The 22,760-nt window shown below is 43.8% G+C and overlaps 1 protein-coding gene across 3 annotated transcripts in view; it reads right to left on the bottom strand.

The window, feature by feature from the left end:
- SMG6 (SMG6 nonsense mediated mRNA decay factor) overlaps positions 1-22,760 on the bottom strand; it is a 241,390-nt gene that overhangs the window by 165,841 nt on the left and 52,789 nt on the right. For all 3 annotated transcript variants that reach the window (XM_017541629.2, XM_017541631.2, XM_017541630.2), the window contains exons 9-10: positions 9,695-9,756; positions 1,778-1,923 (exon numbers count right to left, since the gene is read on the bottom strand). In XM_017541629.2, coding sequence (XP_017397118.1) covers positions 1,778-1,923; positions 9,695-9,756 — 208 coding nt within the window. The remainder of the gene's footprint in view (positions 1-1,777; positions 1,924-9,694; positions 9,757-22,760) is intronic.

The following is a 22,760-nucleotide window of genomic DNA, read 5'->3' as shown; positions in this document are numbered from 1 at the left end:
CTGACATCAGGAGATCTGCCTGCCTTGGCCTCCCAAAGTGCTGGCATTACAGGCACGAGCCACTGTGCCCAGCCTACCCTTATTTTCTTAACCTTTACTTAACAACAGCTACAAGAAAAGGCTTAAAAGGCCAAGGTGTTCCTTTCCATGGAACAGAAGCTGCTGAAAACATATGCTTCCCAGGCAAGGACTGCGGGTCCTCTACATTCATACCTAAAGAAGCCACAGGTCATTTGATGCTGGAACAATGTCTTACCTGGGGCTGCAGCTCTGTGACCGGCAGCTCACTGAACTCTGCGGGTTGTTTTTAGTGGGAGACAGGAAAATGAATAGCAGGGCACCTCGGGAGGGCCCATTTCTAGAGTCAAGTGGGCTCCTACGTGGCAGCAGAATGTCCCTCCCTTTTAGACCTCACAACCTCACCAGCATAGCACTTTACAAACTTTGTTTTCTTCTCCCCAGAAACCAGTGCTGCCACCTAGGACTTGATGCTTCCTCAGAGCCATTTACCCAAATAGCCATCTCAGGAATAATTAGCCAAGTTCAAAAAGGCATCTAAGCCCCTGCATCTTGCTTTCTGCTGGGAATTCTAAATGCCGTAGCAGGCAGCACAAGAGGAGGAAATTCTCTAGGAGTCAGATGTGACTGAGAACATGGACAGACTAGGAGAGCACCTTGCCTAGTCCAGAAAAACCCACATTCCAAGGCCAAATGTGGCATCCTCACTCATCAGGAAAGAAACTCCCCCACCAAAGGCAAGCGAAGCATAACCCTTGAGTAAAAACGGGGAGGGAAAGAAATCAACTTCACAGTGAGAGAAAGTGCTAAGAAAAGGGGCAACAAGAGACCCAGCGGCGTTCTGTCAAGAAACACCAGATCTGTTTTACAGCAAGGTCTCTATGGGGCAATTCCCACTTCCTGGCATTTCTTGCCCTGAGAGCAAACACTCTTGGTCAGTGTTCTGAAATGATTCCCTGGCAGCATGGACCAAATCACCCTTGCAAACAAACACAGAAAATCATGTCATCCCTGTGCTACGTAATTCCATCAATCACACCATATCATCCCTACCTACGTGAAAAGAAGGGAAGGGATCCTGGTAACGTCCTTTGACCCTGACCTAGTCTCAGAGCATTTAAAACCCTGCCAATCTGCCCTTCTCCCCTCTACTTCCACACCCACCTGACCCCTATCAAAAAATCTCAAAGTGTTCAGAAAAACATTTGAGAATGCACACTGGTATACTAGCCAAATTCTGGGCCTGGTGGTTTTTGTGCTTCCAGATTTGAGTCACCAAAGCTCATGAATTCTCTGTTCTTACTCCCTGGCAGGCTCCCACTAGGGATATCCCATAGGGAACTAGACTTTTCCATATTGAACAAACAGGGTACATGAGTCCAGAAACAGCTATTCCCAATCCCTGCCAAGCGTATGGTCTCTGCAATGAAACATCTCAGCAATGCCTCTCCCTTGGGAGAGGCTCTGGGTCTGTAGCCTTCAAGAGGCCTTGCTGCTGCCTTTAGCATGACCAGATGTGCAACAGCATCTCTGCATTTGCAAATTAAGCTCTATACCCATGATTCCCTCCTTCCATCCCACCCAAGCACTAGAGAGTCATATAGATTTCAAAGTAAACTAAATCTCTGAGGCAATGATAGGAAGGGTAGGGTGTGTGTGTTCTGGGGTAGCAAGGGTAGGGATAGTCGTATGGTAACAAAAGAAACAAGCTACATTAATCACTGTCTGTATGTCGATGAAGAAACTAAACATTCCTTACCTTTCAGCTGGGAGTTGTGTACAGCAAACATATTGATGGTCATAAGCTGTAGCATGCGGGTACTTCCAATGGGAGAGGGACTGTGCTGCAGCAGCACCTGGAACTCCCTGAGGACCTTCTCAGCCACTGCAGGGAACGTCTCCATCCTGCAGATACAGCGAACAGCATCAGTGAGGCACCTCTCTCCTCCTCTCTCCCTCTCTCTCTCTCTCTCACACACACATGCACGCGCACACACACACACACACACACACACAGACATAGACAACTATAGCCTAGGACTTTGCTACTTTCACAAACCTTCCCGATATCCTGTAATTTTGAACAAATTCGAGATAAAGGAGTTTTCAGGGTTCAGAGATGAAAACAAGTCAAGCTAGGAATAAATCACTATGAGTTATTATGTTTTGGTATGCTATTTCCTCACCCCTGGCAATAACTGCATTCAAGCTGGTATCAAAGTTTCTCTCTGAAACCATCAGCTTTTCTAAACACTCAACAAATTTTCTAAAACCTACATAGTCCCCAAACTCTCTGGTATGAAATTGAATTCAATTTAAAAAGTAACATGATTCTAAAATAAAAAAAAAATTTTTTGAGACAAAGTTTCACTCTTTACACCCAGGCTGGAATGGGACAGTGTGATCTCGGCTCACTGCAACCTCTGCCTCCCAGGTTTAAGCGTTTCTCCTGCCTCAGCCTCATGAGTAGCTGGATCTATAGACGCGCACCACCACACCTGGCTAATTTTCGTATTTTTAATAGAGATGGGGTTTCACACATTGGCCAGGCTGGTCTCGAACTCCTGACCTCAAGTGATCTGCCCGCCTCGGCTTCCCAAAGTGATGGGATTACAGGTGTAAGCCACTGCAACCGGCCTAAAGACTTTTAACTCAAGGGTTTACTTTAGGTAACCAGACCTAGTTCTACTGTTGTCTTCTGAGGTACTGTCACACTGACTAGTCTACCTAAGGATCCCAAATTTCCCCTTGAAGAACACCTAGACCTAGGGCCCAAAATGATCTGTCTCAGTTTTTCCTGCACTGTCGTCCTCCTCCCTCTCACAAGCCTGTGCTCATAGGGGTCTGTATGTTTTCAGGCCAGTGGAAATATAATGCCCTGGCCAACTGCCACTCCCAATACAGGAAGAGGCTGTAATGCAGGGAGGCAGAAATCTAGCCAGTGACCTAGGGCTCCTAAGGAGAGGTCATTCAAACCACTGCTTGCCAAATGTGGCCACTGGATCCCAAACAGTGGTGCATGCCCGGAGCTTCTTTGGCAAAAGAAACAAACCACAGCTGAAGTCTTCAGAAATAAAAAGCAAGTTCAAGCTTGGTGCTAGAGAGAGTAACCAGGCACACAGGCCTTAGGGCTATGCCGAACAATTCGTGGTCAGCATAGTATTTTGCACCATACCCCCCAGCCCCCAAATAAACAAACTGCTTGTGGCATACTTAGGAGATTGGGGAAACAGCTCTAGGTTGGATTAATAAGTAACTTCTAAAAAGCCACAAGGAAGTCAATCCTTCTTGAAAGATACAAAACAGTTTCAAGTTCTAGAGGAAGGTGCTTCTAGCTTCACCCACCCCGGCCCTTCCCCATTGAGTAGCACCCTCCCCAGATTAGAAAACTCCAGGTTTTCTGGAATCTTGGCAATCTTCATTCCTTACTCTTGGATGGCAACTCCTATTACTGACCCCCTGGTGCCCAGAAGTCGTGCCACAGTTATGGGTCAATTACAGTTTACATTCCAGTTCCTTCTCTGCTGAGCTGTCCTCATTTTCGTTGGCACAAAAGATGCCATGCATTTGCTTTTTTTCTCCACATGCCATTTCAAGTACCCAGCCCTCCAAAACAAAACAAAACTCTTTTTTTATTTAAAAAGTTTCAGAGCCGTTAAAACTCTTGGTAGACGCGGAATGGCAGAGAGTGATATGTTTGGGCCTGGACTGGATCCATTTTTCCCCATGGGCTGTAACAAAGGTTTCATTTGAAATCCTGACACTGTGCAGTACTCTTTCTGGTCAGAGGTGGGGAGGGGGGCTAGCACTTCTCATTACGAGAACAGCAGCGTTCACTCTGCTTGAAAAGCAGCCACGCTGGGCGAGTTTCAGAGCCATGTGTCTCCGTGTTGAAAGGCAGTAGAGAGCCAGCACAGAACGACAGGACAGCAGTATCACGTGGGACGGTTTTGTTTCGAAGCTGTGTCTGAGGAAGCCTCTTCCCTGGGGTAGGAACTGAAACAGACCCATTAACACTCTCTGGGTCAGACTGAAGTCTTGAACGAGCACCAGGTCAAATGTCCACATTTTCTTTCTCTAAAAAGTTTTTTTTTTTTTTTTTTTTTAATTATCCCTTTACTTTTCAACTAGTTCAACATGATTAAAACAAAAGAAAAAACTGAATTCAGAGGATGTGTTAGAGTAACTTCAAATGTGAGATGTGAGGGAAGGTGGGTCTATCTTTATGCAAACCCAGCCTTGTTCAGCAGCAACCATGGGAGGTGTAGATAGAGGAGTGCTCCTCGGGGCTCAATAGGTTTCGGGTTCCCAGTTTTGTAACCAAAATGCTGTCTAAATCTGGCCTCAAACTACCTGTAAGTAGTTTTATGTATTTCTCTTTGAGAAATAATCTTTGCTTCATCCCGCATTACAAACAGAAAATTTTACTTCGCGATGGTCACATATGTAAGTACGTAGGCAGATGCAGTGAAAAGGTCTAGAAGAATACACACCCTGATGTCTAGTACTATCTCTTTGGAGGGCACAGGGGTTGGGGAGAGTTAAAAAAAAATTTTAGTCTTAGTTTTAACGTTATACTTTTATGAGGATTTCTGGATAATACTTATGTAATAATTATAAAATTTCAGCCAAGAACAAACAGCAGTCACAGCAGCAATAAAGTAGGAAGAGAAGCAACAGAGAAAACTTACAAAAAGTAGTCATTTATAATCACCAAAAATTGGAAGCAACCTAAAATGCCCAATAATAGATGATTAAGATGGAGCATGCATACAATTGAATACTACTTTTTAAAGTTGTATTACATTTTTTAATCACGTGAGAGAAACTTCAAAATATATTAAATGAAAATAGTTTTCAAGCAATTTTTAAAAGTGTATGTGATATGTAGAAAAAATTGAAAAATATACTAAATTTTAACGGTGGAGTTATCTCTAGGTAGTAGGAATATGGGTAATTTTTTATTTGTTCTTCTTTGCTGAGTTTTCTAAATATTTTACAAAGAGCACTGTAAAGTAAGAAAAAAGACTGCTTCCATAATGAATACATCTTACTTTTGTATTTAAGAACATTGGTTAATTTAAAAAATGAATCAGACACAAACATTATATTTTTTAAAATTCAAACTACAAAATAAATATATCAGTCTTTGAATTCCAAGAACTTTGAAGCTATGTAAATAGCGTGACTAAGCAAGCAAGTAAAAACTAAAGTGGTAACTGTGATCAAGGCAATAATACGAAGCAAAAGCATTCTACTTGTCGCAAGTTCAGAGCCTACAGGCTGCCAGCTTCCTAACCTCCCTCAGCGGAGTCTGAGTGCAGGTCTGATCTGTCTCTCACTAGGAAAGGATCTGTCAGGAGCCATACGGCACCCAACTGATTCCTTTCCCTGAGTCTGAGATGACTCTGTCCCTATCTTTCAAAACCTCAGAAGATATCATCGTTTTCAGGATATGTGTTTCACTGACTAAAAGTGGCCGCCTTGTGAAGTGAAGAGACACCTTGTCTCATTTGAATGGCAGTTTCAAGAAACTAATCTTTCAGACAACACCAGGACCCAAATCCGGGACTGACTCAGACAGTGACTAACTGACCAGGACTCAACCCTTCAAATGCTGAGGGGCACAGCCGGGCTAGACAACCTTCTCTGCAGAAAAGAATCCAGGTTGATTTTTCCCAACCTCTTAATTCTTAAAAACCGAGCAAGATAGGGACAACCCAGAAGCAAATGAACAAAATCAAAGAACGAAGCCATGTGACAGGGTGGAATTGAGAAAAAGAAACAAATCATAGTGCTACAGAAGGTAAGGACTGGAATGGACCTTGGAGAACATCTCTGTTAACCACTGATAAGGTTAGTTGAAGCCCACAGCAGCTCTGACTTGTTTACTCTCGAGATCTTGTAACTAGTAAGTGGCAAAAAACTCTTTCTGGCAGTGAAGATTTCCTCTAAAGCTCTGAGCCTCTTGCCAGCTAGTGCTGGGAGTAAAGACTGATCCTGCACATAGTAGGCATTCGAGTCTCTGCTGATGCAAGGTGGAGCACCAGGCACAGAGCAGACCGTGCCTGGAAGCAGCAGAGGGGCTTTTCTGAAAGGCAGGTGGGAGAGTGATGTGCCTTTAGCTGCTCCCCATTACAATCTCCTCACTCTTAATTCGTTTCCAACACCGCCCACATTTCACATCTTCTTGGTCATTAGGCAACAGTCCACGATGTTGTGTGTGGCTTGGGCTCATTGCTTTCCTAGTCTTACAGACTTCTATACTTTTTTCCCCCACAATAGAAATGTTATTTCTCTTTCTGCCTTCCAGAATAAATACCGGGCTCAATTTTCTTTTACCTTCAGGACAGATTAAGAGGAATGAGGCGCCTAGAACTGACATACATTTTCCTTAACCCTGAGTCATTTTTTATGAAGGTGAAATTGGGCTGGCTTTACCTTTTTGACAGGAGTATGTTATGTGCAGGAATAAAAGAGATCCTGAAAAATAACCTGGAACACAGTAAACCACCTCAGACAAGTGACATACATAATCTATTCATTTTTAAAGGCCTCCAAAAGAAAATTCTCAAACATCTTCCCTTCTGTGAAATTTTCTTACACCTAACCCAGATCTCTCCAGCTACAACATAAGCCTATTTTCTCTTACTGTCATCCCATAAAAGTCAAGACTATCCTGTTAGGACTCTTTCTATTTCAATATGTTAGGCACCCTACAGCTGTCTGGAAAGAAATATTTTTTACCTTAATGTTTCTTAAAATTAATTTTTCCTTTCAGATCTCATTTTCTGGCTTTTAAATAATTTCTCTATTATATCCATAAAAAAATCAAAATGGGGTCTTCTTCCTATGTTGCCCAGGCTGGTCTTGAACTCCTGGGCTCAAGCAATTCTCCCACCATGGCCTCCCAAAATGCTAGGATTATAGATGTGAGCCACTGCATCCAGTCGTTATCTGGCTTTTTAATCATTACTGTGGTTCTTTCCCAAACTTATTCCAAAACATGTGTTGAAATATAAGAATTTTAGAGGTGAAGGGGAAATCAGGGTATAACCACTGCTTAACCTGATTAAAAACAAAACAAAACAAACAAACAAACAAAACCCTGATATCCTAAATGTTCCTACATTCTGCACCAAAATTTAAAACTGTTCTAGTCCCAAAAGTCTCTAACAGAGCAAGAAACATCTTGAGTAGTAGCTCTCAATGAGGGGCATTTTGTCTCCCAGGGAACATGTAGCAATGTGTGGAGACGTTTTTAATCATCGAATTTGGTGGGGCGGTGACGGGGGCGGGGGGGGGGGGCTACCAGTGCACAGTGGAAAGCAACCAGGATGCTCCTAAGTATCCTACAAGGCACAGCACAGCCCCTCACAACACAGTCATCCGGTTCAAAATGTCAACAGCACCAAGAGTTGAGAAATCCTGACTTAGGGCACCACGGTACAGGAAAATTTAAAGAACAAACATAGGCAAAGGGAAAGGGGAGAGAAAATGCTGAGCGAAGAATAGTAAGGGAGAGAAAGATTAAAAAGTAAGAACTAAAAAAGATAAACAAGCCAGGTGTGGTGGTGTGAGCATGTAGTCCCAGTGACATGGGAGGCTGAGCCAGGGGTTCAAGGCTACAGTGTGGTATAATCATGCCTGTCAACAGCCACTGCACTACAGCCTGGGTCACACAGATAGGCTCCATCCCTTTAAAAAAAAAAAAAAAGAAGAAGAAGAAGAAATAAGAAGCAGGAGTACCATCGACTGTTACTTTAAGTGTAACACAATGGTATTTCCTACTCCGAGGTGTTATTTGTAAGATGATATTAATGTCATCTTATCCACCTTCAACCTTGTAACTACACCCTTTTATTACTCACTAGTGATTGTCTTGGGTCTATGGTAACCTACCAGAATACTAGATCTTTCTCTGTAGTGCTTCACAATCCATCTGTTTTTAATAATTCATTCATTTACATAACAAATACTAACTGAGCACCTATTATATGCCAGGCTCTAACAATAACAGTGTTAGGCAAAAGCAGCCAGAGTGGAACTTATACTGGTGACAGGGGCAGGATGGGGGAGGTGGGAGGCAGGAGATGGACCTCGTGATGCATCTAGCTTAGTTTGCCTATGTGAATGTCTCCACAAGTATTTCTACAGCTAGAGATTAATCTACTAGCACCTTCTCCAATTTTCCCAAGTCATTCTGAAATCCAAACTATGCTTACATTGACCATCATTGTCATTCGTGCCCAGGTGGATACCAAGTGAATATGTAATAAGCACACTTTCTAGCCCACTGCCCATAGGCCAAGTTTTTTTAAGCGGAACCAAGAGTTTCAGCTTCTCAAAAAAGTACAATAGTATGTGGAAACTGACATAGCCCCTACCGCCACTAAGAGAGCCTTCTAGGCCAGGCGTGGTAGCTCACACCTGTAATCCCAGCAATTTGGGAGGCCGAGGTGGGTAGATCATATGAGGTCAGCAGTTCAAGACCAGCCTGGCCAAAATGGTGAAACCCCATCTCTACTAAAAATGCAAAACTTAGCCAGGTGTCGTGGCACATGCCTGTAATCCCAGCTACTTGGGAGGCTAAGGCAGGAGATTCACTTGAACCCAGGGGGCAGAAGTTGCAGTGAGCCAAGATCATGCCACTACACTCCAGCCTGGGCAACAGAGCGAGACTGTCTCAAAAAAAAAAAAGAAGAAGAAAGAAAAGAAAAGAAAGAAAGAAAGAAAGAAAAGAAAGAAAGAAAACCTTCTAGAGAATTACAGATAAACTTATGAGGTTATGAGGGAAACACTGACATTAACTGGGGTATTTATAATTCAAAACAAATCACCCCAAAGGGTAGCTCACAATAAACTTCCAACTCAGAAAATATTAAGACCCAGTAGAAGACTGGTCTGGGATCACTGCCACCTACTCCTCTCTTCACTCTCCTATACTCAGGGAGGTCCTGCTCTAAAGAGGCACCAGGCCTCCAACTGCTCTGGCGTGCAGGCGTTGCGCTGGGCTTGGGATCACTAATTTTATGCAGTGAGGATCAGTGGAACTCTGATCCACCCAGAGAATACTCAAAACTCAATCTCCTTCCAGGAATTTAAGCATTGAAGTGTTAGTTTTGCACACACTACCTTCCCTGAGATGTATATATAGTGGATGATGAAACCATAGAGTCTTGGTCTTTAATGAGATCAGCAATAAGGCACAGGAAACTGAGCACAGAAGGAAAGGGTATGGGTCAGAAGGACACAGAAAGAAAATGGTACTCTTCCTTTTGATGGAAAATTAGTGAATAGAGTTATTCCCAAGGAGGACCCCCGACAGTTGTACCCAGGGATTTAGCATGACTGCCTTGAGGCGTTCACTAGGGACTGAGCAGGAAGGCAGAGGAAAGAGAAATCCAGAGGGACTGGGGTGGGGGCTGGGACAAGAATGTATTTAAAGGGGGGTTTTAGGAAAGGTATAGAAAGAAGAGGCAAGGGAGAGAGTAATATTTCCCAAATTTCATGAGCACAGTAGGAAAGAAGATGAAGGGAAAAGAAGAGAAGGTGGAGGCCTCTAAGAATTCACACCCTGTGCCCTCAGTTACAAACACAGTCTAGTTGCTAACAATATGAAATTCCAAAATGACTTGTAATGTAGGAAAATAAAATAAACATCCTGCACACTTACCCAATCCGGGTAAACAGCTTCCCATGGGCATGGAGAAAACTGAGGATGAACCTTTTGTTCAGCTGCATGGGAAAAAGGGAGAGGAGAAAACAATTAAACTTTCCCCAGTTTCCTGTTACTGAACAGAGTCCCCAGTGACACAATAACCTGGCCAGGGTCTAAGGGGTGGGCACTAGGGATGGGAACCAAATGGACATGCCCAAACTCTCACAGATCCAGGGCACATGCCCAACAGCTGCCGCTGAGCTGAGCCAAGATGACAGCAGGCTCAGTGAGCAGACAGCACCCTCTGCCGGCAGTGGCACCTGTGTGCAGGTGATGAGGCAGAGAATCTGAACAAGCAGGATGTTAAGAAAGATGCCCACGGCTCTCCGAGGATGCAGGAGCCACTCTGGCCCCATAAAGATGGAAATGAAACTCTTAAAGGAACGAGGATAATAGTGAAGTCCTTGGTTTGATTTATTTTTCTACCTACCTATCTAGGAAGGTAGGAGTCTTCTTTCATAACCAGCTTTAAACACTGGAATTCATGTCCTAGGTCTGGAGCTGAAAACTCAAGTGTCTACAAGGGCTGGGCATGAAGTATGCTGACTGAGACAGTAGTAACCTATGACTATTCCACTCCAGTTTTAGCCAAATACTCTATGGGGGCCCAAGCTGGAAACTGCAATGTGTTTTGGTTTTTTGTGTATCTGAGACAGAATCTCACTGTCGCCCAGGCCCTGTGAGTGCAGGACCACGATTTCAGCTCACTACAACCTCCACCTCCAAGTTCAAGCAATTCTCATGCCTCAGCCATCCAAGTAGCTGGGATTACACGGATGTGCCCCCACAACCCTAATTTTTGTATTTTTAGAAGAGATGGGGTTTTGCCATGTTGGCCAGGCTGGTCTCCAACTCCTGGCCTCAAGTGATCTGCCTGCTTGGCCTCCCAAAGTGCTGGGATCACAGTTGTGAGCCACTGCATCTGGCCAGTTTTGTCTTTTTGAGACAAGGTCTCACTCTGTCACCCAGGCTGGAGTACAGTGGTGTGATCACAGCTCACTGCAACCCTGACCTCCTGGGCTCAAGCAATCCCCCTGCCTCAGCCTCCTGATTAGCTGGGACTACAGGTATGTGTCACCACACCCAGATAACTATTAACTTTTTGTAGAGTTCTCACTATGTTGCCCAGACTGGTCTCAAAATCCTGGGTTTAAGCAATCCTCCCGCCTCAGCCTCCCAAAGTGCTGGGATCACATGTGTGAGTCATTGCACTTGGCCAAATCTGGGTTTTTATGTGAAATCCTCTGGCTTTTACATGTTGGCTACTAATGAAAATGATTTAAGCATTAAAGAAGCCAAAATACACATTTGCCAGCCACATCTGGCTTATGAGCCACCAATTTACAATCGTGGTTCAAGGTTCTAGAAAATCTACTTCCATCGAAACCAAAAGATTTCTCAGCAAAACAAGGGAGGGAAAAAATTTTCAAATCAAACCCAAAGAAAGCAGAGACAATCTAAAAAATATACCTCCTTGTCATCTTCCCTGATCTCTTAGAAGCAATATATTCAGGGCTCTGTAGCCAGCCAGGAAGAGAAGTCAAGAATCCTGACCCCAGGATGCCAGTGGTTTGGGCAAGGTACAGTCCAGCATCCCTGGGCAGTCTGGCCCAAAAGGACAAATTCCCTGTTTAATCTCCTTGAAAAAAAGAACAACAATCAAACTATGGCAGTGCCATCAACTTCATATGGAAGCCAGGTGTGGGAAAATGGGTACATTCTCACTTTATCAATGATCAACATCAAACTCCACATAGAATGTTCATTCTGTTTTTGCTTTAAATAAGTTGCACTTAATCGGTAATACTAGATTAACACTAATTTATAGATAAAAAGCTCAGAATATTTCATTGAAGATAACCTGTCTATACAGCAAGGTGAGTCAGGGCCAGGGACACTGGGTTTCATCAAAAGAATGGAAGACGCTGAGTGCAGTGGCTCATGCCTGTAATCCCAGCGCTTTGGGAGGCTGAGGCAGGTGGATCACTTGAGGTCAGGAGTTCTCGACCAGCCTGACCAACATGGTGAAACCCCGTCTCTACTAAAAATACCCAAAAATTAGCTGGGCATGGTGCTGGTCACCTGTAATACCAGCTTCTCGGGAGGTTGAGGCTGGAGAATTGCTCGAACCCAGTAGAGGTTGCAGCGAGCCAAGATTGCACCATGGCACTCCAGCCTGGGCAACAAAGAATGAAACTCTGTCTCAAAAACAAAACGAAACAAAACAAAAGCCCAGAATGGAAGAGTGAGGAACAGCTGCAAAATAAATTGCCACTAGCTATACCAACGTTAGTGGCAAAACCTGGCTAGAGTGCAGATCTCTAGATCTACTCGTAGAGGAAGATAGTGAGAAGCAGGAACCTTCCCACGAAAGACCTGTGTTTCACTTCCATCTCTGCCATTTACCTGTGGTGGGATCTTAGGCAATGGATCTAAATGCCTGATCTGCAAACACTGGATTGTTAACACTGTCTACTAATGAATGATGAAACAAGTGAAATGGTAACAACTGGAGAATTTGGGAGAAGAATATGTGGGAGTTTTTTGTTATTATTCTTGTAACTTTTCTACAGAAAGAATGTTATATCAAATAAAATGTTAGGAATATACATCCTCTCTCTATTTCTATTTTAACTCAGTTACCCCTCTTCCTATAGTTGTCAATCATAAACTGGTTAACTCATTCATAATTACAAGGAATCCTTTATTAAACTGGTTATATTTAAAGGGTACTTGTACGGCCAGGTACAGTGGCTCACGCCTGTGAGGTGGGTGGATCACCTGCAGTCAGGAGTTTGAGACCAGCCTGGCCAACATGGTGAAACCCCATCTCTACTAAAAATACAAAAATTAGCCAGACATGGTGGTGGGCACCTGTAATTCCAGCTACTAGGGAGGCTGAGGCAGGAAAATTTCTTGAACCTGGGAGGCAGAGGTTGCAGTGAGCCACAATCACTCCACTGCACTCCAGCCTGGGCAACGGAGTGAAACTCTGTCTCTCAAAAAAAAAAAAAAAGATATTAACCCACTTCATTAGAGCCTAAATACCATCCCCCAAGCCGACTCAGAAATTTAAGCCACTTTACACTAGTAAATGACAAGAGTTAGAACCTGAACCCAGGTCTTCAGATTCCACAGTGTTCTTTCTCTTATCCTATACCTGTCTCAGAAAAAGAATTGGTGAGTTGATTCAATGAAGAGCTAATGAGGGAACTGAAGAGCAACTAAAAACCCATTCAAGTTTTCCTTCCTGATTACATAGGAAGCTCACACTGTTTGAACCACAATGCCTCCTGGACAAAATGAGACCCCCAAGAGATCCGGAACATCTATGCTTCTACCTATACTTCACAAAGATCCTTCCTTAGGGTAGGAGATGAAGCCCACCGAATTACCTGAATCCATACTTGCCACTACCATATTTTAACTGCAAAAAGCAGATTTCAATGCATTACTTTTCAACTAGTGGAAGTGAAGAAAATCTTAGATAACTTTTTCAAACTATACACACATGCTTCCTAACCTTAGTTAATGAGAACCACTGCTTTATTTTTAGCCTGAACGTCACTGCTAAACATACTCTCTCTTTGTTGTCATCAATTAACACTTCAATTAGGAAAGGAGCTAAAAATGCAGATACATCAGAAGATATGCAACATGAGGGAGATTTGTTGCATATTGATCAAATCGGACCTAAACAACATTTACGAGACAAAATATGAAGTCAACTAGCACTAAGGCAGAACCTCTGGAGAACTCTTAACTGACACCAAATCCACAGTCAGAAAAGCCTCAGTCTGAGCTTCCTTACTCCTTTCTCTCTAACACATCACCATGGACTAGCTTCCATTTCTACAACTTTTAAATTTTTATTATTTATTTATTTTAGAGACAGTGTCTCGCTCTGTCACCCAGCCTGGAATGCAGTGGCAACATGACAGCTCACTGCAGCCTCTTGACTCCTGGGCTCAAGCAATCCTCTTGCATTAGCCTCCCCAAAGATCTAGGATTACAGGCGCATGCCAATGCTCAGGGTTAATTTATTATTTTTTGTAGAGATGGGCTTCTCACTTTGTTGCCCAGGCTGGTCTCAAACTCCTGGCTTCAAGCAACCCTCCAGCCCTGGCCTCCCCAAGTGCTCAGATTACAGGTGTTAGCCACCTTGCTTGGCAGATTTTTATTTTTAATAATACACCTAGATGGGTCTCGCTCAGGTGGAAAATAAATGTTACTTCTCTAATTGTGGGGCTACCTGCATCTAGGTCTTCCTTACATATGTAGCTACTGCTCACTGAAACAAAAATGCTTCTTGGGTGTATCCCTGAGAGGCAATGCTGGAATTATTAAAGGTCTTCTGGCTCCTTACTTCAAGTCCAAAACCAGTTCACTGAGGGCTCCTGAGCTTAACCCTGAGACACTAATGGTAGGAGATGGATGGGTAGGTCTCTGGACACAATAAAGTCTGTCCTGTCATTAACTGTGGGATTATACGTAAAATGTTTTAGATTATTCCTGGACTGTAAAATGGAATTTCTACCACTGACGTTACCTAACTCCAAACTAAAAGGATGAAATGAAATAATACAAATTAGTTTGAGGAGAGGATGTTTTATACAAGCCTTGAAAATTATCACTCACAATTGTGTCTAAGGGCTTGGTGACGGTGGAGCAAGGAAGGAGAGAAAAGCTGCTCAGAGGCATCAACACAACACAAAAGGAGGGGATTCTGAAACAGGCCCAATTTCAGTTCCGAAAGAGTGGCTCCTGCTTTTAAAGAGTCGTGTGAAAAACTGAATTTCTGAAAAGTCAATCATTTTAAGGATAGTAAGAGTAGTCAGTATTAAAGGAATTCCAAAGGGCATTTTTAAAGTGATTTTGAGGAGCATAAATTATCACTCTCTTATCTGTATGGAACGTCTCTATTTTTATATACACATTTTCCTTTTGAGACAGGGTCTTGCTCTGTCACCCAGACTGGAATAGAGTGACGCGATCAAGGCTCACTGTAGTCTAGATGTCCTGCACTCAAGCAATCCTCCCACAACAGCCTTCTGAGTAGCTGGGACCACAGGCACACACAACCATAACTAGATAGTGTTTTTATCTTTTGTACAGACAAGGTCTCACTATATTGCCCAGGTGGTTCTCAAACTCCTGGGCTCAAGTGATCCCCTGCCTCAGTCTCCTAAAGTGGTGGGATTACAGACATGAGCTACTGCTCTTGGCCCCATAAATTTTTTAAAAAGCAAAACTTTGTTGCATTTTTAAAAAGGGATCTATCCTCTTAGATATGAGACAACATAGGTGGGGACCAAATTTCATCAGTGCCTGTTAGTAAAACGGCCAGGACTTTCACAGCATTCAATGGAAGCCCACTTATTAGTCTCCCTCAAGCACTGAGATCACAAGGCAGGGGAGGATGTGAGCCCACTGGTAATGCTGTTCATACGTCATCCTCATCCCTGCATTCCTATGCTAGACACAAGAGCAAACCGTGAAGACAGAGTCTCTAATGCCAAGGAGCTTACAGTCCAAGAACAAAGATAGATAACGTACTAATTTGCCAATTTCCCATTTGTGCTCCCATACCTAAGCAAGGCCTATGAAGGTGCCAGGAGGCACTGTTTCCCTTACTGCAATTTTCCCTGTCACAGAGACAGGAAAAGTCTCTGGGGAAGTGGGGACCTAAGGAAATGAGAATTTAAAAAAAAAAAAAAAAATGAGGGGGACCTGGTACACAAAATGTGGAAACTTATCAGTAATGCAATAATCATTCAGTAGAGACAGAAGTAAGAAAAAGTAAGAAGAAGAAGGAATAAGGAAGAAGGAAGAAAGAAAAAGAAGAAGGAAAAGGAGGAGGAGGAGAAGGAGAAGGAAGAAACAGTAGAAGCAGAAGTAGACGTAGTAGTAGTAGTAGTAGTAGTAATAGTAGCAGTAGCAGTAGCAGTAGTAGTAGTAGTGGTGGTGGTGGTAGTAGTAGTAGTGGTGGTGGTGGTGGTGGTGGTGGTGGTGGTGGTGGTAGTAGTAGTAGTAGCAGCAGCAGCAGTAGCAGCAGTAGCAGCAGCAGCAGCAGCAGCAGCAGCAGCAGCAGCAGCAGCAGCAACAGCAGCAACAGCAGCAGTAGTAGAAGTAGTATGGGCAAACCTAATAGCATGACTCAAATGCCTTGCGGAAGATAGAGCAAATCAAAATCATTCCTTAAGTCCCTTACTTGGACCAAAGAGCCACACAGAGGCTGCGGAAGAACCGGGATGGCAGCCGCTCTTCACCCTTGACTTCCTCCACTCCACAACTGTTTAGGGGTGGATGAAAGCTCAGTTAGCTACAATTAAACATACGTTACTGTAGAGATGTCCCACTGAAGACAGCTAGGTCTGAGACATGTGAATTTAAGTGTAAAATGTGCCTTTTAAAATGACCTCTTCCAATCAATGCACCCCTTGCAACGATGGCTCTCAACTTTGCACTGCAGTTTAGTGCTGCCGCCTATATTAAAGCAATTCGCTACTTCATTATCTCTCCCAGTGAAAGCCAGCAGACTGAGGGAAACTGGGCGAAATCAGCAGTCAGCTCCAGAAAACACAGCCAGCCAGCAGAGGGACAGCTGAGCTCAGAGTACCTGGCTGGCTCTCAGAAAGGAAACTAGTACCAGGTATAAAGGAAAGAAGGAGCCAAGAATATGTGAATATTTTGTATTTACTGGGGGCAAGGAATATGACAGAATGGTAAGAACAAAGACCACTATCTTAAGAGTTGAAGACCTAGGTTCAAATTTTGGTTATGCCATTTATTTGCTGCTAATTATCAGCAAGTCACGTAAACTTTCTAGGGCTGTTTCTTCAACAATTAAATGTGAGATCAGTACTGGTAATTTCATAACCGTGAGTATGTATATATCACCTGACCAGCTTTTGTAAAAAATACAGATTCCCCATTCCTACAGAATCAACATTTTTAAATTAGAGGACTTTGAATCAACATTTTTAAAGGTCTCCAGGTCATTGTGAAAAATAGCCAGATTTGAGAACCACTGGGCTATATCAGACGCTGGCAAATTATGGCCATGGGTCAAATGTAGCCTGCCACCTGTTTCTGTACAGCCCATGAGCTAAGAATGTTTTTTACATTTTTTTAGTGGCTGAAAAAAATCAAAGAATATTTCATGACATGAAAATTATATGAAACATAAATTTCAGTTTCCATAAATAAAGCTCTGTTGAAACACAGTCACAATCATTTATGTGCTGTCAATGGCTGCTTTCCCCTACAAAGGCAGAGCTGAGTAGCCACAGCAGAAGGCACATGTTCCACAAAGCCTAAAATATTTACTATCTGAATCATTACAGAAAAAAAAAATGTCTGCTGATCCCTGGGTTAATCTACAACACTGGTGTCTCAAAATATGCTTCCCCATGCACAGCACTTAAGAGCTACCACACACATGTATTGGAAAGTTATGATTCTCATGGGCTAAGAGGTGAAGATGGGTAGTGATGAAGAGTATAGTTTAAAAGAACCCCTATGCACCACAGAATATTCCGATATCCACCCATCTTTCACCATCACAAGAGAAGCACCAATTTTCAGTATTTCTTCCAATGCTAAGAGCCCACAAATGCATGATTCTAAGTAAATACAACTTTTCTTACCAGCTGTGTAAGCACCATCCCATTCTATCACAGCACAAGTGACAACAAATGCCAAAGACTGCTGCTCTTGCAGCTGCTGAACTCACACACTCCAAAGGCTACAGAGAAATATAACTGGGGCTCTCCAGGTTTCCACCTTAGAAGCCACGATGGGGCTAAGTGACAGGGTAGAAACAGAATACACCCAAGCCCAATAGGGACTTCACTTAGACCAGAGGGCTCCTGGACATTTCCCAAAACAACGCTATCAAAGGAAAGTGCCAGATTAAGATTTATGAGTCCCGATGCTGTGGTGTGACAATCTCTAACAACCAACTCAAACTTGCTGCCAGCTTAGTATCTCAGGTACACAGAAAAAGAGACAGAAAGTTCAGCCAAAGGGCAACACTGTTGCTCTGACTGGGTTAGTTTCTGAATGACTCTCCTTTCTGACTCATCTCTCTCATACCTGGGAACTCTCAGGCCCATCCACCCAAATAGTAGGGGAGCTAGGACACGCTGTGTCTGCACTCCACAAGTGAGAGAGAAGAGGAAATGGCTGAAGCTCCCACTATGTCATCAGGTGGACGACCGGACAACAATTTTCCAAGGGCACATACACAAGCTCAAGCCTGTCTTTTGTTGTTGCTGAGACAGAGTCTTGCTTTGTGGTCCAGGCTGGAGTGCACTGGCGCAATCCAACCTCCACCTCCTGGGTTCAAGCAAGTCTTGTGCCTCAGCCTCCCAAGTAGCTGGGACTACAGGCCCATGCCACCACACCCGGCTAATTTTTGTATATTTAGTAGAGATGGGATTTTGCCATGTTGGCCAGTTTGGTCTTGAACTTCTGGCCTCAAGAGATCCACCCACCTCCGGCTCCCAAAGTGCTGGGATTACAGATGTGACTCACCGCACCCAGCTGTCAAACCCATCTTATAAATGAACAGGTTGACAAAGCGTAAGAGGGATGGTGACGACTTTCTCACACATGGACCCACACATTTACTCATTCAATAAAAACCTACTGGGCAAGTTTTATGTACAAAGCACAGTGCACAAGCTGTGAACAAGGCAGAGATAATCCTCGCTCTGTGAGTAACACAGACAATTATGAAGTGCCAAGACTGGCAAAGGCGAGGATGCTGTGGAAATACACAGAAGCAGCATCCGAGCCATCTTCTCAGAGGAAAAGACCTTTGAGTTGAAAAGTGAGGGCTGAAGGCCGGGCGCGGTGGCTCACGCCTGTAATCCCAGCACTTTGGGAGGCCGAGGCGGGTGGATCACGAGGTCAAGAGATCGAGACCATCCTGGTCAACATGGTGAAACCCCGTCTCTACTAAAAATACAAAATATTAGCTGGGCATGGTGGTGCATGCCTGTAGTCCCGGCTACTCGGGAGGCTGAGGCAGGAGAATTGCCTGAACGCAGGAGGCGGAGGTTGCGGTGAGCCGAGATTGCGCCATTGCACTCCAGCCTGGGTAACAAGATCGAAACTCCGTCTCAAAAAAAAAAAAAAAAAAAAAGAAAAGTGAGGGCTGAGGAAACATAGGGAGTCATGTCCTGATGTGTCTTAAGCAAAGGGAACAACATGTATGATATTCTCAAAAGTGGTATATTGTAGGTTGGCATGGCTAGATTATTGATTCCATAGGAGAAAGGCTGAAGAAGTAGGCAGGGCATGTTGGACAAGTCCTTGTTAAAGAATGTGATCTTCGGGACGGGTACAGTGGCTCACGCTTGTAATCCCAGCACTTTGGGAGGTTGAAGCGGGTGGATCATGAGATCAAGAGATGAGACCATCCTGGCCAACATGGTGAAACCCTGTCTCTACTAAAAATACAAAAATTAGCTGGGCGTGCTGGCAGGTGCCTGTAGTCCCAGCTACTCGGAAGGCTGAGGCAGGAGAATCGTTTGAACCCGGGAGGCGGAGGCTGTAGTGAGCAGAGAAAGCACCACTGCACTCCAGCCTAGGCGACTTGGTCTCAAAAAAAAAAATGTGATCTTCATTAAAGGTATTGAAGGGTTTTAAGTAGGGAAGTGACATGAGCAAACCTGTATTTTTAAAGGTTGTTCTGTCTGTTTAGAAAACTTATGGTCGAGGGGTGAGGGACTGGGTGGAGTCAAGTGTGTGGAGGTGAGGAGACCAGGTAAAAGGCTGTTGTTGCAATCATCCCATGGCAATGGAAACAAAGAGCGGGAAGACCTGAAGGAGACTGTCATTTCACACTTGGACAAGTCTCAGTGGTTCTGGTTCCAAGTAACTTATAGACTAGCAGCGGTGCAGAACCAAGCATGAGTATTTTAAAAAGACTAAATGCCAAACACGCTGGCTCACATGTATAGTAATCCCAGCACTTTGGAAGGCCCAGGTGGGTGGATTGCTTGCGCTCATGAGTTTGAGGCCAGCCTGGGCCAACATGGTGAAATCTCGTCTCTACAAAAAAAAAAAAAAAAAAAATTAGCCAGGCATGGTGGCGTACACCTGTAGTTCTAGCTACTCGGGATGCTTAGTGGGAGCCCAGGAAGCAGAGGTTGCAGTGAGCTGTGATCATGCCACTGCACTACAGCCTGGGAAACAGAGTGAGACTTAATTTAAAAAAATAATAGATAGGGCCAGCACTCTGAGGGGCCGAGGCAGGTGGATCACAAGATCAGGAGTCCAAGACCAGCCTGGCCAACGTGGTGAAACCCTCATCTCTATCAAAAATTCAAAAATTAGCTGGGCGTGGTGGCATGTGCCTGTAATTCCAGCTATTCAGGAGGCTGAGGCAGGAGAATCGCTTGAACCTGGGAGGCGGAGGTTGCAGTGAGCCGAGATTGTGCCACTGCACTCCAGTCTGGGACAGAGCGACACTCTGTCTCAAAAAAAAAAGACAGACAGATAGATAGATAGATTTCATAGTGATTAAATAGGTTATCCAGGTAATATACACCAAAAAAACTCATAAGAAAAATAGATTAATGTTGTAGGGACATAGCATACACATCACTATCTGTGAGAATTTAAATCCATTTCTTTTTGGAGAGTCACGTGACAAAATCCAAAGATATGTATGTATGTATGTATACATGTATGTATGTATTTATTTTGAGATGAAGTCTCCCTCTGTCGCCCAGGCTGGAGTGCAGTCATGCGATCTCGGTTCACTGCAACCTCTACCTTCTGGGTTCAAGGGATTCCTGTGCCTCAGCCTCCCGAGTAGCTGGAATTATGTGCTAGCACGCCCAGCCAATTTCTGTTTCTTTTTTTAATAGAGACAGGGTTTCACCATTTTGGCTGGGCTGCTTTCAAACTCCTTACCTCAGGTGATTCCCCCTGTCTCAGCCTTCCAAAGTGCTGGGATCACATGGGTGAGACACTGCACCCAGCCCCCGAACAAAGGTGTTTAAAGGAAAAGAGATTTCTGTCAGGATTTAAGGTTCTGATCCTGAGTAGAAGAATTCTATTTGCTACACTGCAGCCCAAGTGAGTGGGCAAAAAGAGACCACACTTAATATCCAAATGAAAGCCAAAAAGTCCTTACGATGACCTACAAAAGTCCTACATAATCTTACTCCACTACCTCTTCCTGTTCCTTGAATGTGATGAGCATGCTCCCAAACTGGGCCTTTGTATGATTTCTTTTCTAGGCCAGTGGTTCCCAAACTTTACAGTACATTGAAATTTCCTGGCCGGGCACAGTGGTTCATGCCTATAATCCCAGTACTTTGGGAGGCCGAGGTGGGTGGATCATGAGGTCAAGAGATTGAGACCAGCCTGACCAACATGGCAAAACCCCATCTCTACTAAAAATACAAAAATTAGCTGGCCATGGTGGCGCATCCTTGTAGTCAGCTACTCAGGAGGCTGAGGCTGGAGAATTGCTTGAACCCAGGACATGCGGGTTGCAGTTAGCCGAGATGGCACCACTGTACTCCAGCCTGGCGACAGAGAGAGACTCCGTCTCAAAGAGAAAAAAATAAATTTCCTAGAAATCTTTAAAAAACACTGATGCCTAGCTTTCATATCAAAACATTATTTAATTGGATTAGGGGTGAGTCTGAGCATCACAAATTTTTTAAACTCCCCAAGTGGCAGTTTGTATGCAGTAAAGTATGAGAGCTACTGCTTTGGTTTACCCCGCTTTCATAGACAGCACTTATCACCACTTATCCCCAAATTATATACACACACCTGGTCATCCCTTGGTATCTATGAGAGATTAGGTGTAGCAACCCACAGATACCAAAATCCACAGATGGTCAACTCCCTTACATAAAAAGAGTTTGCATACAATATACACACATCCTCCTGTATACTTTAAGTCATGACTAGATTGCTTACAATACCTAATGCAACGTAAATGCCATCTATGTAGGTGTCATGCTGTGTTTTTCTATTGTCATATTGTTATTTTTTACTGTTTTTTCCTTAGTCCATGGTTGGTTGACACCAGACGCAAAACCTATGAACAGGAGGGGCTGAGTGTTCATCAGAACAAGGACTTTGTATATCTTGTTCACCACAGTATATCCACAGTGCGTCAAGCAGGTGACTGATACATTCCTAGTGAGTAAATAACTTTTCCGGTCTGATCTCTGGAGGCTCCTCCTTCTGCCTTCACCCTAGCTGATCAATCTACACTTCAGTAACGAAGACTTACTCGTGGCGCCCTAAATTCCCCATGTTCTTTACATTGCTGTGCTCTCTCCCTGCCTAGAATCCCTTCTTATGCACTCCTTTCTTTATCTAATAAAGTCCCCTTTTCCTCACTTAAACCTCCCCATCCAACCCTCGACCTCCAGGCTGAGCCTGACACCCTACCCTTCACGCTCAGAGAATATTTCATATACCGCTGTTATACTGGGTATCACAGTACATCTTCATTATATAAACCCATGCCTGTCTTTAGATTATTCTGTTCAACAGAACTTTCCAAGATGATGGAAATGTTCCTTGTTGCAGTGACCATAACAGCAGCCACTAGCTTCATATAACTAACAAGCACCTGATGGAAGGCTAGAGTGCCTAAGGAGCTTAATTTTTATTTTATTTCCATTAATTTAGCCACATATAGTTAGTGGCCACCATACTGGTCAGCACAGCTCTAAACTGTGATCTTTTTTAGTGAATAATTCATTTTTACATCCCAGGACACAGGAGTGGCCCATAGGTGATAAATGAGAGGCTGGAGAGATGAACAAAGATCAGAAGATTAGAACACACATGCAATTTCTGGCTTGCCACAGGTCAGGAGCAAAAGAGACACACTGAAGCTCAGACAGGGCTCAGACAATGGCAGCAAAGAACTGAAAGAACCCAGCACTGTATCATTCGTCCCAGCTATATACCCCACACAGAACCCAGTACTGTACCATCCTGCCTAGATATATAACCCACACAGAACCCAGTA

Source organism: Cebus imitator, unplaced genomic scaffold (assembly GCF_001604975.1).
Source record: "Cebus imitator isolate Cc_AM_T3 unplaced genomic scaffold, Cebus_imitator-1.0 Scaffold136, whole genome shotgun sequence".
Classification (NCBI taxonomy): domain Eukaryota; kingdom Metazoa; phylum Chordata; class Mammalia; order Primates; family Cebidae; genus Cebus; species Cebus imitator.
Note: the sequence above shows the minus strand (reverse complement) of the source record. Positions and strands in the feature narration are given on the sequence as shown.